At 29.4% G+C, this 19,613-nt stretch overlaps 1 protein-coding gene and 1 non-coding gene across 3 annotated transcripts in view; one reads left to right on the top strand and one right to left on the bottom strand.

Annotated features, from left to right (window-relative positions):
- LOC123298335 (netrin-B) overlaps positions 1-19,613 on the bottom strand; it is a 267,661-nt gene that overhangs the window by 95,637 nt on the left and 152,411 nt on the right. For both annotated transcript variants that reach the window (XM_044880312.1, XM_044880311.1), the window contains one exon: positions 12,352-12,540. In XM_044880312.1, the coding sequence (XP_044736247.1) occupies positions 12,352-12,540 (189 nt within the window). The remainder of the gene's footprint in view (positions 1-12,351; positions 12,541-19,613) is intronic.
- On the top strand, positions 13,741-13,811 carry Trnag-gcc. The gene has a single exon. It is a non-coding gene; the product is annotated as a tRNA-Gly (tRNA).

Raw genomic sequence — 19,613 nt, 5'->3', positions numbered from 1 at the left:
ATAAAAAAAATTATCTTTTTATTCATGTTTTCGAATTTGTTTTTTACATTTTGCCGAAATGTAATTTAAAATATTTATTTATCGTTTTATAGCATAAAAGTCTTGTTGCCAAAGTCCATAAAAATTTTTATGATAAGAAAACATTATGTTTTGTTATATTGTGTACGAGTATGTTGTTGGTCGATGGGTTCTTTGAATATATAAAATAAATTATAAAAGTGTACATTGCATTAATTAGTTTTTAGTATTCCGTCTCAAAATTCATGGAAATGATTAAAATAGATTCCTACACCACAATATAGTTAGCGTGGAATATTAATAAAATTTATTAAATCACTAGCTGTTTCCCGCCCGCTTTGCGTGGCGTAAAATATACCCGCTTTGCTGGGCAACATCCCCACTTGCACCCCTCCCTCCACATTTCCTTGCGTTGGATAACAGTTTTGTAATGTACAGGTCATGCTCTTTTATTTGATACCCCACTTAGGTATATTTGTAAATATTCGATATTTCCTTCCCACTTTCTCGCTACACGTTTCTACCCTCCGAAGGTTAAAAAAATTTCTAAATGTAATTTAAAACATTCTGACCAAGTTTTGAACTATTAAAAGCCATAATTGAAAAATATGAATTTTTTATTCATGAACACCCCCGCAACCCCCCTTGTGGGTGGAATTTCGTAATTCGTTCTTAGCTGACCTCTACTTGGCAAAAGGAATATTCCTGCCAAGTTTCAAGTCTCTAGGTCTTATAGTTCCAGAGATATCGTGATGAGTGACTATCTATATCCATAGAAAGTCTCCTATATATATATAGATATATCAAAAAATTGCTCTCTAAATGCTCCATCAGATTCCAAAATTGCTCCAATTATTAAATTATCATTTAATAAATTATTTGCAATAAAAAATACAAAATTTTATTTTCTAATATCTCAGTAAATTGATTCTTTTGGGATATATCGATAACGATTTATAAATATCTATTATTTTTGCATAATTAATTAAAATTAATAATACAAACAGGTATGTGATGACGCCCTTCACAAGTGGTACGTCAAAACTGGGGGGAGCGGGAAGGTAAACAGAAACAAAAAAGAAATAATACTAAAAAGTCTTCGTATGAGTCTTTATAAATATTATGGATGCCTAACATTTCACTATCATTTTATTCAACTTTTTATTTAATTCGATTTATTCAACACTGTAGACTGATTTAAACAGATAGAGGATTTAAATAAATTCAAGAAGGGTTCTCAACTTTGTTTTTGTTTCTGATCAATAATAATTGAGAGTGTTGTGTTGTTCATATATGATATTGTCTATTGGGAACGATTAAAATTACAATTTTATACCAATCTATCATTTTAATGTTGTTTTGTTCCCTATTTGTATACCCCAAATTATAAAGTTTTAATGCATTTTAGGAAAATATTGTTTAGTGTAGGATAGTTGAGTGTGCGATTTTGAAAATTTTGTAGAAAGAAATCTCCACAGTTTTTTCAAATTATCTTTTTACTACTTAAGAAAATTAATTATATTTGAAGCCAATTGTATTCTGTTTTTAAGTAAATACTGTGAATTAATTGGAAAAATTACTTTTATCTATTATATTGAATAATTGTGATGGAAATTTATTAGGAACTCGCTGATATTGAAGCATTGAGAAAATGGATCCGACAAGAAGTGACTTACCTGCACATGAACATGCTTACACCTAGACAGATGTCATATTATTACATCTGAATTGAAAACACAAAATAATTTGTTTAGTAAAATTAATTTTCGTCAGTAATTAATATTCTTGAATTCTGGTAGTAGAAGGTGGTAAAAAAATAAATCCGAAAAATGGACAGAATTTTACAGCGTTTTTAAAATCGCACATTTCTCTGCCTCAATCTGTATGATTTTACTGTGCTTATAAATAATTCTTATAAATATTTCCATTTTCTTGTTTTTATATTATTTTGATAATATTGAAAAATATTGACTTCAAATTCATGATCGATTGAATATAGTTCATGTACAATAAAATAGTAAACAAAAAAGCATTTTGGTACCCAAAAAAAGGTAGTTTAACCTAGCTAAAATTTTTGAGTATTTTCAAACAAATTTCAAATTTTGAGTTAAAATCGACAGTTATCAGGCTGTTGATCTTACTTGGTCATTCGTAGACCTTAAGGAAATATTTATTTTCGGATCTCATGCTTATTGCTATACTTCAATTGTATTGGTAGAATACTTCTAAAATACTTCGTTAAACACACGAAATTGCTGAACTTGCGTTTGAAAATCTGGTAGTTATTTCCACCCTTTTATCACCCTACTAATCTAATATCTGTCGTTTTACGATGCAAGATTCAACATAAATATCATTCCGTAAACATAGAAATATTCTGGCAAAATGGCAGCTGTTTCGAAAAATTTAGCCACATGAAAATAGTTATAAGCGTTAGCCACCCAAAAATTTGCTCACATTTTAACTTAAACTGTAGACTTTTCAACTCGTTGTGCCTTTCAATTCTCTGTCGTGTCACTTTCTTTGATGTAAAGCAACAGACAAATCACTACTTAAGTACAATATTCCTATTTTAAGAATCAAATTTTTGGTTGGAACTTATTATTACTATGCCACTACGTATAAAAAAAGTATAAAATAATTTTATTTTATTTAAATTTAAGAACCCCATGTTGTTAGTGTCTTACGAAGGACGCGCGTATTTCTAGTTACACCCTGTATAATTGACTAGTCATTTAGCCCCTCAAAATTACATTAAATATTGGAAAGAGAATTTAATGAAAACTTGAACCGAAATACTTTTCATTAAAGAATTAAATTATAAATCTTATTATCATACATAACATTGAAATTAAATAAAATCGTAGTTAAGTGTGCAGCTGTATTATAGTAGTTAAGTAATCCCTGCACATTATTTTCCTGCGCTGTCTAGAATTTTGTAAAATATCTCTGAAAGGTTCCCTTACTTTTCTACTACTAACATTAATTTAAGCATTTTGGATTTAAAAAACAACTTGCTGTGTATTTTAAATTTTTAGTCTAACCGAATAAATATTTACGATGGAAATTTCAACAATCCTCAAAAAACGTAGTTGAGGGTCGAAGTTCATTCAGTTAAAAGTTATTAAAAAAAATTATCTTTCATAATCACATTATAAAGCAAGTACTACCTTATTTACTGCTACCATTTTCTGTAAAATTCAGGGATAAAATTTCTCACTGCAACATATCATACAAGAGGTGCTAATTTTTGAGCAATAAATTCTAAAACAAGAAAAAACACGTTTTCAAATGACCCATTGCAGTTTTAAATTAGAATTTTTCACATAGATATACAGCTGTTTGAAATTTTGTTTTTTTGAAATTTTCCTTTAATATTTTTGATGAGTAGTATATATTCTAACATTTTAATTAAACTTCTCTGTAACTTAGCACTTAACCAGAAATTGCTGAAGAATTTGTTGTTTTTAAAAATGTTATGCAAAATATGATCGTTTAAAACTTCTAATTAAACTAAGAGAAAGATATAAAACTCAAGTTTTGCAAGAAAGAGACGCGCAACAATCTTTGAATGCTTATAGCTTCTTCGTTTTTAAGCAATTTTAATTTAACTCTCAAATTTTGTTATGGTATCAAGTTTACTTTTTAAATTTTATAGGTTATGTGACAAATTCGATATCAGTCATCTTCCCCATTAGCGAGGCCATCATGAAGGTTATAAGAAGGAGAACGATCGCTATAGAAAATATTGTCCCCGAAATATGGATAAAATAAGCTAAGTAGTATCAATAAAAGCGGGCTGTTGTGCGCTAATTTGAAATGATATATCAATTTGTACATTATGCAACTAACTTCATCTACTTGTACTCATAAACAGTTAACTTCGCAGATACTACTTCTTGATGACAGCGCGGCTGGTGGCTGAAAAATGAACTATAAATTCTACAAATTTTCAGAGACAGACGCGCTAATGCTTTAACACGTAGCGATCGTTCTCCTTCTTTATAACCTTCATGGAGCCCATAATCGCTGTCAGTGCGCATATCGAATAACGTAAAACGACTTTTCAGCTAAGAGTTTCTTTAATAATGCGCGGACAACCTGTATGAAACGGAATGCTAAAATTTCACAAGAGGCCTTGCGTATTATTATTTTTTACTTTACAAAATAGTGCTTTTATTTAGTATATCGTGTCACATTACATTTTATATAAATTTACTGTCGCTTAATAAGTAAACATAAACATTAGTTGAGGGTGGTGTGAATGAAATAATATATCAATATTTAATTAAAAAAATAAAACATACTAATCTCATTTATAATGAACAATCATAATAATAAGAGAGATACGTGTGTGTGCCATTCTTTATTTAACTAAGCCCAACATTTTCAATTTGAAAGTAATTTGATACTTTTTTAATGTTTTATATTATAAAAGATGATCCAATTTAAATCAAATCAAAATATTGACTACTTCCAATAAAAAAAGTCTAAATTAAGACACTCACATTTTTTTAACATTTGTTTTAATTGCGTTTTTAACTTCGACAAAATTTATAACACTAATAAAACAATACTTGATATTTTTTATCATATTTTCATTTGAATTATCATACAGGTACTTGCATGCAAAAGATTTAAATTTATTCGATTTCCTTGGCGTCGGATTTTTCTGAGGAATAGGAGGAGATTATGAGAAGAAAAACATCTGTTGAGTGAATATTTTGGTAAAAAAATTTTAATAAACAATACTTTTTAAGGGACAAGGTTTTCTTGTACTAAAAAGTAGATAATAATTTTTTCCATGATTCACTCATCCCTGACTATTTGTAAAAGCGCTCAATTTAAAATATCAAAAATGAATCGGAACGCCTCATCTACTCCACATGCCTAATTATTTTTCGATTCATTCTTGATATTAAGCGCCTCAAGCTTTTACAAATAGTCGGGTATGAGTGACTCATAGATAAAATTATGTTCTACTTTTTAGTACAATAAAAGCTTGTCCATACCATTAGTTAATGCATATTGATGTTAAAAAATTGATCTAGACATTTAGATTTTAGGAGCGATTATAGAACCTTTGAAATATACTGCGCCGATTTATTGAGAGAGGTTTAAACAGAGAGATAATTTGTTCAGAAAATTTTACATAAATTTCAAACAGCTGTATCTTCGCGAAAAATCATCGAGCTCATTTAAAACTCATTTAAAAGCTTATACTTTCTAGATTTGTGCATATATTGGTCAAACTTCAGTCTTTGCACGGAGAGTTGAAAGGGTGAGAAATGTTTTCCCTAAATTTTATATAAAGTTTAGAAGCGTACCAAAATCTTTAAAATTATTTTACTGAAAATTTGTTTAAACCACTGGAAAGCTTGGTCATTTTTCTTGAAAGTGAACTATCAAAAAATTTCCATACGAGCTGTTAAGCCCTGTCATATTGTTTCTTAAAAACTTTTATCCTTTTAAAAAATACAATTTTCGTTTTTAAAACATGCGAAAAAACTGAATTTTTCCATATTTTAGGCATTTTTTCACCTGCCCCCCATTTTATATCAAAAATGCATTATCTAAAATCTTATCATGCTCATTAGGAAACTGTAATTTCTCGTTTTATTATAAGGAATCTATTGTTCAAAAATTATCTCTTGCTGCTCAATACGGAGGGTGGAAATGGTAACAATTGTAAATGCCCACACAAATTAAAAAAATATTTTTCTAAAAATTTGTGGAGACCGCTCGAAATTTTGTTTATCTTTCTGGAAAATGAGCTTAAAAAATTTCTTGTCCGAGCTTTTTAATTCAAGATATTCGCAGTCGGATTTAGTGTCCTAACGAAAGAAATCAAAAATGTCTTCTGAATGTTATGAAATCTGGGAGAATATTTTCTGATATTCTTTTATGAAGTTTTTATTGATCAGAAGCGTGTGAAGGATTGTTTGCTTTTTCTGAATATTTTATTATTAGCTTCTTTAAATGGCCACCAACCCTCATGAAACACTGTGTACCTAACTAACAACATACTGATTATATTATTTGGCCAACTACTATGAAACGTAGTATTTTCGATTCGAACTTGTTATTTTTATTACCAGACAGTGGTGAATTTTATACCTCGAAACTACCATACAGATAATATTGTTCGAAGGTACACAAAGAGATGTACATATACTATACATATATACAAAGAGGCAATGGCGATTTTTAGTAAATAAGACAATCATTGTTATAGTTCCTATGGGATATCACCCCTTACTACGACGAACTGAAGTTAATATTGAATGACTGCTGAGATGATGATTGTTGTCACTTCACAGTTTGCAATATTCTTGATATAAAGGTCGAGGGTTCGAGGGTTGTTGATTTTCTACCATGTTTTTATCTTATTAGTTATTTTTGTTTAGTGTACTGTATGGTACAGTAGATATACTTTATTATAAAAGCTCTGTTCAATAAAATCTAATCAAACTAAATTTAAAATCGAGATTTTGGAACGATGTTCCTTATCGCACGTTATGGTTCTGATTGGTTTGCTGATTAAGATGTAAAACCAAAAAAACAACACCAAAAATCGACTATTTTCATCTAGGTTACCTAGGAAACTAAAACTTTTTCAATCGATTCAGCTTGCCATGAATTTTGAGAAAATGCAAAAATATTTTTACGTAATCAATGTAAAATTTTTATGTTTTATCATTTGAAAATATTGAGTTGTGAAATTTATCAGAAGTTAAAGATAACAGAGATTATTTAACGTAAGTTGTCATTGTTGAAAAATGATATCACTGACAACAAAATTTCAGTTTAGGCGAAGTATGATTATTTTATTCTAGGATGGAAAATTTGTTTTGAATTTTAGCGTACCTAACTATTACGATAGAACACAAATGTATTATTGTATTAAACTAATAAAATTGGTTAGCATATTGCCAATTTTAGTTATATTCGACTTCAATTTTTTTCCTTCTTTTATTGTGTTCTCTTCTATTTAAAATAAATGTACAACGTTGACAGGTTGAATACCTTTTTGATAGATTAGCAGTAATATTTTTATCAGGCATACATTTTGTATATTGGATATAATTTTGTTTACCGAGAGATTCTTGAGTCTTTAGAGACTTTCTTTTCCCTAGGTGAGTAAGTAGAAAAGACGTACCTTTCACCTTTTTGCAATTCGGCAAGACGTAAAACGTCAATTTTCACTCCACTTAGAAAACAAAACACTACAGACAGACAGACAGGCACACAAGCAGACACACACACATAGCGGTCAAACTTTTAACACCCCCTTTTTTTAGTTCGGGGGTTAAAAAAAAGAGGTATAAACGAACAATTGCTATGATTAGTTATTTAATGATGACTTTGCATTGCAATTAAAATTATATAAATATTTTGAAGAATAAACATCCCCACATATGTTTTGGATGAAACGATATTTTGTTGAATCATAAACTTATGAAGTAAGATATTTTCTTTAAAGTTACATAAAATATTGTGAAAAACTTCCAGTGAATTTATTTATAGACTCTTCTTTTAAAAATTAATGTTAGAGATTTGAAGTCAAAACATTGCAGAAATTCCATGAGATTTACATCAATCGATAATAACTTAAAACATGTTGCATTTAATGTTTGCTAAAGCAAAAATTTTTATATTTTTAACAGACGTCGTTTTCAAAGAAAATAATTGCAAATCATCATTAGTCGTATAAATGAACGCTATAAATTAAAAAATATAAAATTTTATCTCACTTTTGTACGAATGGCGCCACCACTATGCACTCAACTAATTAAAGATATCAAATAAAGTGACCCATATGCTACTATTAAATTAAATCCTAACCTGTTAAAAAATATTTTTGTTTGAATATTAAAATAACAACATTTCATAACATATTTTAATAATCATATAAAATAATTGAATGAATATCATCCAAATATATTCTACTTATAGTCGCATCAATGTATATTTTTACTCCGGAGTCCTAGATAACTGCTCCGATTTTGATGATTTTTATTAAATGACTCTTTTTGTATATTATTTTAAATCAAAAACATTTCATAGGGGGGAAATAATCTGGAGGGGGAATAGGCAATACCACGACTGATATATCGACGCCCAGCCTAAATCACTAATGATAGAAGTTTAAAATTTCGAGAAAAGAAAAGATATTGATTTTACACTGTAGGTGTTATTTAAGAAATGATTTTTCGAAATTTATTCTCTAAAAGGGAATGAAACGAAATCTTCATTTTTGAGCTCTCTACTTTACCGATTTTAAAAATTATTTCATCTATAGAATGCTAAATTATCAGCAAGTGACATGGCCGTAATTTCTTTTCAAAATAGTAAGGGATTTTCATTTAAGGTTAAAATCCATTTAAAAGTGAAGGGAAGTTAAGAGAATTAAAGGCTATAATGTATGTGCAACTTACATAAAAAAATAAGTCTCTTGAGTGATTTTTTCCCAAAAAAAATGTATTTTAATTTAATAACAATAAAAATGGATTTTAACTTTTGGTGCGCAACCCTAGCTTGTTTGAAAGATGAAGGAAATACAACCCATCTTAAGTGGTGATAATGTAGCATTCTATAGATGAAAGAATTTTCAAAATCGGTTAAGTAGTGAGCTCAAAAATAACGTTTTAATTTTTTAATTGATTTTTACTTTTGGTCCGGGGCCTTAATTTTTTTGAAAATAAAAATCAGCCCATGTTACATCCTGATAATGTAGCATTCTATAGGGGATGGTTTTTTTAAAATCAGTTAAGTAGAGAACTCAAAATGAATATTTGTACCTATATATTTTCATACAAACTTGCATTCCCTATTTCATCTTTTTATGGGATGAATTTCAAAAAATTCTTTCTTAAATGACACCTACAGTGTAAAATCAATATCCTCTCGCAATTTGAAGTTTCTATCATTAGCAATTCATGCTGCTCGTCGATATATCAATCGCGACATTGCTTCCTCCCCTCTACGGAGTATTTTCCCCCTCTGAAATGTTTCTGATTTTAAATAATAAACAAAAAGAGTCATTTTGAAGAAAAAAAATCATCAAAATCGGAGCTGTTATTGATGACTCCTTATTTTATGCATTCCTTTATGCGACTATTAGTACTAAACATAATATTATATGAATGAATTATTTATTACAATAATATTATTGAATAATTAATAACTTATTATTGTTTGGTTTAATTAAAATGTGTAATAAATTTTAATATACATCATAAATTATATTATTTATATGTAGTTATATAGAATATAGATTTATAATATAATTGAAATATACATAATATATTTATAATATAATTGAAGTAATAATAATAATTATTGTTATGATTTTTTAATATTATCTGGTTCAAAACATCGATTTCAACACATAAAATCAAATCAAAGCTCTTTAATATAAATTATTTATGGTGTCATTCACTAGTTACTCGAATCCGTTTTCGAATATGTCTATAGTAACATTAATTCTTAGCCTAAGTGTTAAAAGTAATAAAATTTTCTTGTTAATTTTTAATAAGTTATTAACTTAACCAGAGGAAGTTAATGTAATGGGGTCGATTTTGAAAATTTTACATATTTCCGCGGTTTTAAGGCCGCAATATCCGAATCAATCCTTTGCAATGTGATGTCTGTTCGTGTGTGTGTGTGTGTGTGTGTGTGTGTGTACGTATGTGCGTATGTTCGTATGTTCCTTCGGATTCTTTCGCCTCGATTATCTCGCGAACCAGTTATGACATTAATACGTGATTGGGCTAGATTTATCAGCAGAATTAGTTGAGCCGTTTTTTAATGGTAATAAAAAAACTGGAAAAAACTGAATAGACAGAATCGGTACATGTTCGAAGAATAATCTTTGAAGGCTAACAAGAACTTTCTTTAAAGTTTTTTCCCCCTCTGGGAAGTGGACTACAGGGGTCACACTTACACGACTTCAGTACCACACCGACATGCACTGCCAATTTTTATATTTATTTGAGTTTTTCAAATAATTTCTTTCATATACAAACCTCCTGACAATTATAAATACAACAAAAAAAGAATTAAACATTTTGCGCGTACAAAAATTTTTGGCAATTTTTATTGCTATAAATATTCTCAGACTGAAAAATCTCAGATATTATAAACACAGCTTAGTTACCTACTTAATCGAAATTTACAATAGTAAATTAAAATTAGAAATTAAAAATTAATTGATAAATCATTGTGATTTGCAATCAATGTTATGTAATCAAAACGATTACAATTTTACTTGAAAAATGAATGTTTATTCTAAATACATATAAAATAATTGAAATTTATGTAATTTTACATAAAATTAAAATTAATTAAACGATACAGGTATGGATTCAAATCAGAATAGGTGCAAAGTTTTACAACATTTTGCCAACAAAATCAAAATTTAAGCGCCATAATGTACGACAACAATTAAAATTACAAAAGTATGTTGATGTTTGAATATTGGAAAATTTAGGTTTTTATTATTCGTTTTCAAAATAAGCAGAGGGTTTACTCAATTAGATAAAACTACAGGGTATACGCTGTATACCCTTTAATACAGCACTGGCGTTACTCCCTTGGTACAGATAGCAAACATAATGGTCATCCTATATAATATTGTACTACTCAACTGTATATGTATCTCTATAGGACTGTCAGCACAATAATAACAATAAAACATGAACACAAAACAATTGGATCATCGAATAATAACGAGAACACGTTACCACTTGAACTCTTTTCCACATATAAATGTGAATACTTATGTGGTTTGGGCACACATAATGTTTTGTTGTTTTTCAGATTCCCAAAGGAATAATTTTGTTATTTTGTATGTGTGTATGTGTGTTTATACATAGACTGTTGGAAGTACCCTATAACACAAAAACTATTACTCGAAATTCTCTCTCGTTTTATTTAGAATAGTGCTGTTTTTAGTGTTGAGGCTGTTTTAAAGATTAGAAGAGATTTCGATATAGTTTTAATCGTCACTGTGTAAATTAATCAAGCCTCCTTGAGAAAACTAAGCCAAAAATTACTTTTACGAACTATTACAAAACCCTTTAAATAACACGATTACTGTATGTCATTCCATAGGAACTGTGTATTTTCTGGGATACAAATTAGCCTATACCATTTTATGACCCCTCAACTACCACTATCTATGCAAAAATCATATCGACCCTTGCTCTATGGAAAATTAAAACAAATCTATCAAACGGGAACGATACATTTTGTCGGGATAAATAATAGTCTATTTTCTATTCCATACTATGATCTATTCCTTTGTCAAATTTCATCCAAATCCGTTCGGTAATTTTTGGGCGAAAGAGTAACAAACATGAATCCTTCCATCTATCCAAACTTTCGCGATTATAATATATATCACATTTCCATCCATTACTGGAAAGGGGCTTACCCATTCCCACAAACTATACTTTAAGTCAGAAAGTGAGTCATCGTGTTTCCTCTCATTATGGCAGCTCTTGCAGTCGTGCTGAACTAAGCTATATAAGTATGTTTTCCTCGAATTCAAAAAGGGATAATGTCGTTCCGCACGTTCCTCTCTCCCCTTAATTTAAGCCTTTATGAAGGTATGTAAAAGATACAACTGTATGCTTATTGATGTTTGTGTCTGATAGCTTAATGACATTTTTATTTGATCATATCGACTTCACAGTTGACTAAAATATCTCCACGGTCAGGCACACTTACTTGGTTTAATTTAACGAGAGATCCTTCGAAAAATATCGGTAATCATTCTGTAATTTCGATAATATATAACCCGAATATAAAGATTGTGTCGCATTCTGGTTATCAAATATTTTTTTGAAAAATTTTTAAGTTATGTAAATTTTAAAGCGTGCGTCATCCTTATGTGTACACTTACACTGTACTTAAGTCGCACGTATTTTATTCTGTACAATTATAGGTTATGTTATGTTTCTTATCTTATTCATAATATTATATTGCTACGTTGTATATAAAATTTATAAAACGGTTCATATTTATAAATAACGTTAACATTTTCGCTATTGTTTTATCAAGTCCCGCCTGTTGTTATAATTATTATCTTTACGCATTTAATATCATAAATTTGTTTTTATATTATGTATGTACTGCACCATTATTCGTGTATTTAATTCTTATAATATAATTTTTGTTAGTCCTTCATTGTACGGCTTCTACGACTCCTAGTCTAATAATTTTATACCTTATCTATAATAATTTGTGTATGGTTATATGTTAAGATCATTTTTCATATTTCCTTGTAAAAATAATAATCGAAAAATATTATTTTTCAATAAAACTTACCTTTACATGCTTTCCGGTGGGTAATTGGTTTTGTTGGATCTCTGTAGTATCCTTCTCTGCAATAATGACAGTGACGACCGGCCGTAAAATGACGACATCGTAAACATACACCACCCGAAATTCGACCACTCAATTTATATAAATCCATACTGAAACGACATTTTCTGGCGTGTTGATTGCATTCGCATGCTGAAATAGAAAAAAATAAATATAAGTGTGATTTCATTCATCATTTTAATAATTTTGTGTATAACGTGTGAGTAATTTAATTAATTTTAATTCTAATGTAATTATGTCACGCACATTTTATCGTACATCCGGTATATACTGAATATACAATTCCTAAATACAGTCAATCCTCTTTTAACACAATCAATAAGTCAAAAAAATTGCAAAATATTTTACGAAGCGACCAACGGGAAATTTGGTATCGGTATAGGTTTTCTTTAAGACTTAATTGATTAATTTTCCATTTCTCACATACAATTGTTTGTCATCAAAACTTCTTCAAAAAAATTTGGAATAACAAAATTTTATTTAGTAAATATCATTCTCGTTTCTTAATAAATGAGCGAGTCAATTAAATATTTCAGTTTGATTGTACCTAAGGAATTGTGAGTAAAAACTGCTGTAACCAAAGTCATGTACAGCTTTCTTAGTTTTAAGCTTTTTTTTTTGTTTAAGTGCGTAATTGAGTGCGTATTTTACAGAGACAATGAATAAAAACCGCTATAATAAGATATCCCTTTTTGTCATATACAATATCGTTCCGAATTTAGTAATTTCAGAACAATTTTGTTACGAAACTATCGATCGCTTAATTCCTAAGACTTATAGACGATGAAATAATTTTATTATTATTATTATGGACTGAATTCGAAATTTCATTACAGTTTTGAAACTGCTTTGATATTTAATCTAGTTCTTTGGCCCATGCTTTATTTTAACTGATTTTATAGTCAAGGAGTTACTTTACTATTACAAAAGAATATTAAAAATACGCAAATTTTATGTATGTTTTTTGACAAATACAGCTCAGATATATACAATCGTCTTCTGTACAACGCTGTACCAGAAGTAGTTTGGCTTAAAATAGTATTCAATATAGCTAAACTTAGTAAAAAGCTTAGTATAAAGCAAATTTTAAATAAATATAAAGATTAGTTAGTTTTTATACCATGCATATATGTAATATGCAAGGTATATAAAGTTAGTCCCAAGTATGTAACGCTTAAAATATTAATTTTAGGAACAAAATTTTGGTATAGGTGTTTATAAAATCCCTAATTAGTCCATTTTCGGTTGTCTGCCCATCTGTCTGTCAACACGATAACTCAAAAACGAAGAAAGATATTAACCATATAAGTATTTGCATATCAATCCATAAGAGCATCGTTGGTTCAGTGGTAGAATGTTCGCCTGCCACGCGGGCGGTCCGGGTTCGATTCCCGGACGATGCATTAATTTTTTTTAAATGGATTTCTAATCTTTGGAGAAAGGCGGAATCATTTTATCAATGGGCGGAATTTCCAATAATAATGTGTGGGTTCTTCGATAGAGAGAGGGAGTGGCTTGTTCGACCATGAGACGTACCCAACTCTTAACTATCCAGCCCGGTTTTCTGAATCAGATAGCGTAGTATATCTTCCTCTGTAAGATTATTTAAGTTGGAATATTCTATTTCCACGTTAACATTGGCGAGAGTGCGCAACTTTTTATACCATGCATATATGTAATATGCAAGGTATACTAAGTTTAGTCCCAAGTTTGTAACGTTTAAAAATATTGAAATCATTTTTATCATCCTTAATTTTTATTTTTTATTTAAAGATCAATAATGATCAAGATGACACATAAACACATAATAACTGAATTACTTTGTTTAATTGACGCCACAAAAAATCATGTTTATTCCGGCTTTATTTTGATTTTTCCACGGGACGCAAGATAAAAAGTTTCATCGAAAACACTACCAGAAACAGTGTTAGAAACATATCGATGGAAAACAAAATATCATATCAGTTTGACAAATATGAATCAATTTGATATAATTTCATTCTTTCTTAAGGCGAGTTTTCAAAAAAAAAACTCAACCCGTGAAAAATTAACTTAACGTAACTCAATTTCCTTACATAATCGAATCGAGTACGCTTTTTTCAAGAATCTGCCACCAAATATATTTGCAGCATTGCGAGAAACTTGCGTTAAATAAATACTGACATTAAACAATGGAAGACACGGCAGATTTATAAAATACATATTTTTAATTAACATTCAAAATAATATAAGTATTTTATTTTGATTGTAAAATTATAACTTTGATACTCTGTTAAGAGCTGTTTATAATATGAATACTTATATACTAGTTGTATACTTACTATATTAAAAAAAATAAAGTTTAACTTAATTACCTTATTAAATATCTGTTTAAAACACATGGTTCTTAGTTGCTTTAAAATGCCACATTTAGTGTTGGAATGACAATGTTGATTCAGACATTGAACCAATTCAATTCATAAAATAAAAAAGCTTGCAGTGCTACATTTCACTATATCATAAATAAACACGAAAAACCGAGTTGATTAAAACCTGAGTGGACTGGCAAATTCTGAATTTTAGAAAGAAATAACATGTAATAGGGATGTTGATTAAATTTTTTTTTATCACTTCGGGTGAGAATTCTCACTGGACACATATATGCTGAAAGGAGATGGACAACAATCTTTGAATGCTTTGCATACTAAATTTTGAATAACTTAGAAGCTAAGGCCGTATAAACAATTTATTTGTTTATAACAAATCCCCCCCCCCACTTTGAGCTATGAACAAGCTGAAAATTCAGATTCAGCGGGTCAAAATACGTCGATACAAAATACAATACACTTCTTGTTCGGTAGGACTTGTAAATGTATACAAAACATACTCAGCGCCTACACTTAAGTAAGTACTTAAGTAATAAATAAGCAATATGGCGATGACTGGGTATCGTGCAAGAGAGTGAGAGAATGTCTCCATCATACTCCTACCTACGAAAGAGCATACCTTGTCTAGTTCTACCAAGGTTCCAACCAGCAAAAAAATCATCGTGCGATAAAGAATAGTTCTAAAATTATAATTTCTTGAATCGTTAATGATTAAACCCAGCCCAACACTTACCACATAATGATAATACGACTTTATATCAGTATTATATATTATGTAGGTAAGTTTGTACATTATATGTAAGAAGGTACAGTACAGAGACCGAAGCAAGCAAGTAAGTATTATTATATACTTTATATAGATAGATAAATACATACATATGTAATTAAAATTAAGATCAGAATCGCGTGAAACGTTTTGGAAACAGGCTCGAATGTCCGCGGGCGCACATGAGTTTGTGCTCCAATGTTTAGATATATTGCTTCAAGGAAAATTTTACTGAGAGACAAACAGACAGAGATGATATTCAATTCAGACAGAACTTCCTCTTGTTTGTTACTTTAATAAAAAAGTTTTTTTATATTTTTATTTTAAACTTTTTATTTTTAAAAATTACTACATTAATACATTACGTATATATCTTTTTATATTTTAAAAATATATTTAATATAAAAATTGATTTCGGTTGTAGCCAAAAAATGTCTGGGACAGTTGTCTAGGCCAACCTTCTTTCTACATAGATCCTTCGTAATTTTGTGTTTTTCGATCACCTAGCAATAGATGTATTTTGACATTAGTAGCATTCGAAACTAGGGAAATTTTTTTTGAATATTCAATTTGTATGTTTATGTATAAGCGAAACAAGAAATCAACAAAGTTTAAGATTTGACGCGTCAAATAAATCCATGTACCCTAATTTTCCGTCGAATGGTAAATAAACTCCTGAGTCGATGGAAAGCATTTTCTTTCCTACTATATGCAGAGCACAGCGGGCATTTTCAAGAAGGGGAGGGTAGAAATAAATTAAGTAAAATGAACTATTTTCGTAATGTAAACGATGCCGGAAAACACGAAAAGTATCAAAGCTGTATTTTTTTAAATGAAAGACTCTGTATATTTTCAGGCTCTACGGTTAAAATAAAATTGAGTTTTGTTAAGATTGACCTCTCTTAACCTTTCAAAATTTTATTGTATTTTCTGAAAATGTAGTAGCAATTTTAACGTATAAATTCTCAAAGCTTTTTTCGTTTTTTCAAACCCAATTCGATTGAGTTTTTTGTCGCAATTATGAATAATTGAATTTCGTATACAGGTTGCCCAGAATTATGACTAAAATATTACAAGTTTTACACGGTAATAACTTGTGAAAGTTAAAAAGCACCCTGTATTTTATATTACATTTTATATTTAAAATGTAATTCTTCTTGTAATTCTGTAAATGAAAACGCACTTTTTGAGGATATACGAGCGAGATTTTTAAAGTGAAAACTTTTTTTGCCACGTTGAACACTTTTTGGGTGAACAAAAATCAAAGAACTCGCGACTTCGGTGTTTGTAATTAAACTCCCCCTAAACGGATAGGCCGATTTTGATGAAATTTTGTGTGTGTGTTCAAGTGGATGCGAGGATAGTTTAGGTTCACAATTCGGCCCACTACAAAATGTTTTTGAAGGTTCCGCACCAAAAAATTAAAACTTATGAAATAAATGGTGGAATCGCATAAAAATGATATATATTGCATTACATCTTACTATTCAAATGTATTTATTTGCGCTCCCACCATATTTATTCAGAATTATGAACAGCTACTTGAATAGTATTGACGTATTATTTATTATTATTCAGGTTTTTTGAAAAGGTATTTTTTTAAATATCTTTTCAATATACTTAGAACTATCTATATGCGAGCGCGAGTACCACTGAAAAAGGCTCCAGCCAGGTGTAAATCCAATTATTCCATTTGTTTTAAGTTTTTACTTCCGTCGACAATTCAAAATGTTTCAATTTTTCCTTATCTTTTTTTTTCAGGATAGATTTAGTCGTAGTGTAAAAAATCTAGATGAAGAAAATACCTCTTTGCTGCTATGTCTTACATTAGAGCTTTTCGGAGATTAATATTGTGGGACATGGTAGTTATTCATCTATTACTTGCTGAGAACTTTATTGCTTGTCTATAGTTTATCTTATTATACAGGATCGGCTATCAATTTTAAATTCCTTTGATTTTCGTTAAAAGAACGCTTTAAAAGTTAAAGTTAGCTTTTCGAACGAAAGAACGTTTAATGATGTTAAATATGATGTTATTGATACTCCTGATAATTTGACAGGATATGCTTTAAATGCATATATTTTGATGCAGTATATTTCGTATATTTCGATTTAAAAATAACTTTATACTATAAATACTATAAAATAAAGTTATTGATTGAATAATAATGGTAGATATATAATAATTGAAATGTTATTATCAGACATTACAGTACAGTATGTCTATATACATATAATTATTTCGTATACCAAAAATTTAGTTTGATTTGTAATCCCTGCAATTGGAATTGTAGTAAAATTTCCTGAGGGCTACACAACCGTTTCACTAATGAGCCGCCACCGACAACACCCTTAAGCATATTATATATAATCTAGCAAACTGAATTCTACGTAGTTATTATGAACACAGATTGTGTATGCTTATATAGATATATATATATATTACAGTGGAACTTGGTTAAGGGGGGCTGGATAAGTGAGAAACCTTCATAATTGGAACTCATGCTGAGGTCGCAACACTTAAGAGGCACTGAATTATCTCTTTTAGTAGGACGAAGCAAACCTTTATATCTGGGATTCTTTCGATTTTGTCGTCATAGTTACCTCTATAACTGAGACACCGTTTGAATTTTATTTGCATCAACCTCTGAAACTGAGAACTGAGATAACATCGTTTTGTTTGTTTTCTTACTTATTCTTATTCTACCCGCAAATTCCGTACTTAACTATTTTTAAGCTTCAACGACCTTCAGCTTTAGTTTTGGTTTACTATGATACGGATTTTTATTTGAAAAATTCCGCAACGAAAGCTCAAATTGTTATCAGTACGTGAAAAACTGAAGTTAATATTAGTTTAAGAAAGTAGGGAGACATGTGAAGAAGTCGTGCCAAATTGAACGTGCCAAAATCAACACGTTTATAAAAATATTCTGATCTTGAACAGTTTTTGCTAACATGAGTCAAAACTTCGTAACAAAAGCGTTGCGGTAAGTGGATCGATGATTAGAGAGAAGGCCCAAGATTTCGCGCAAAGGCTCGGTAATCATAATTTTTGTAGCAGCAACGATATTGATTATACGTTATATTTTTTAATAATAGTACCTCTATAACTGAACTAACCTGTATTCGGACTTGTATTAATGGAACCCTCTGTAAATGAGACAGGTATTTGTTTATACCTGGATATCTGAGACACTGGGTAAGTGGAATACCACTTAAAGTGAGACGAATTTGTAGGTCCCTGGATGTCTCACTTAAACAGGTTTCACTGTATATTATGTGTATATGTATAATATTTACTCATAACGCTTACATGTGAGGTATATTCTGGTAGTCCCGATAATAATAATAAATCCAAAACATGCTATTGCCGAAATATGTTATACGTAATATATTAATGGATGGTGGAAATTTACAAAATTTTAAAAACTCTCGACTAATTTGTATTGTACAGAACCCTAAACTTGAACTTGAAACATATCATAGAACACTCTCCATTAAATTACCCTTTTCCTTAATAAATAAATTTTCAGACTGAACCGATTTTGAAGATCATCGCTTATTTTTTAGTTTTTCTGGTGCGGAACCCTAAACCGACTCCGAAAATAACAATAATTATAACTACATTATATTTTCGTTTTTTTTTTTACTTTTTAGTGCATTTTTACTTTTTTCTTTTTGAAGTCGGTTTTCTTTTTGTTTTTTTTATATCCTTGTAATAGGTTGTTTCAAAATAGGTTTGTTTGTCAGTTTTAATATCAGCTTGTATATAAAACAAAAACATCATACATACAAATTAAATTAATAAATTTCAATTTAAAATATTATTCTATTATTTTTAATTGGCCTAAAGCTGAATGTCAGATATAGACATATTGAAATTCCAAAAATGTAATTGTTTTCATTTAATTTAAAATTATGTATAACAATATTAAATCAATGTAATAGCCATTGTTACATCAATAAATATGTAAACATTGTTTAAAGTATAAGGTGGCCAGAATTGGACAGTTAAAATTACAGTTCGCCAACAGAAATACACCTCAAAATTTGCCATATCTTGACTTAGTGTA

Source organism: Chrysoperla carnea, chromosome 4, assembly GCF_905475395.1.
Source record: "Chrysoperla carnea chromosome 4, inChrCarn1.1, whole genome shotgun sequence".
NCBI lineage: Eukaryota > Metazoa > Arthropoda > Insecta > Neuroptera > Chrysopidae > Chrysoperla > Chrysoperla carnea.
Note: the sequence above shows the minus strand (reverse complement) of the source record. Positions and strands in the feature narration are given on the sequence as shown.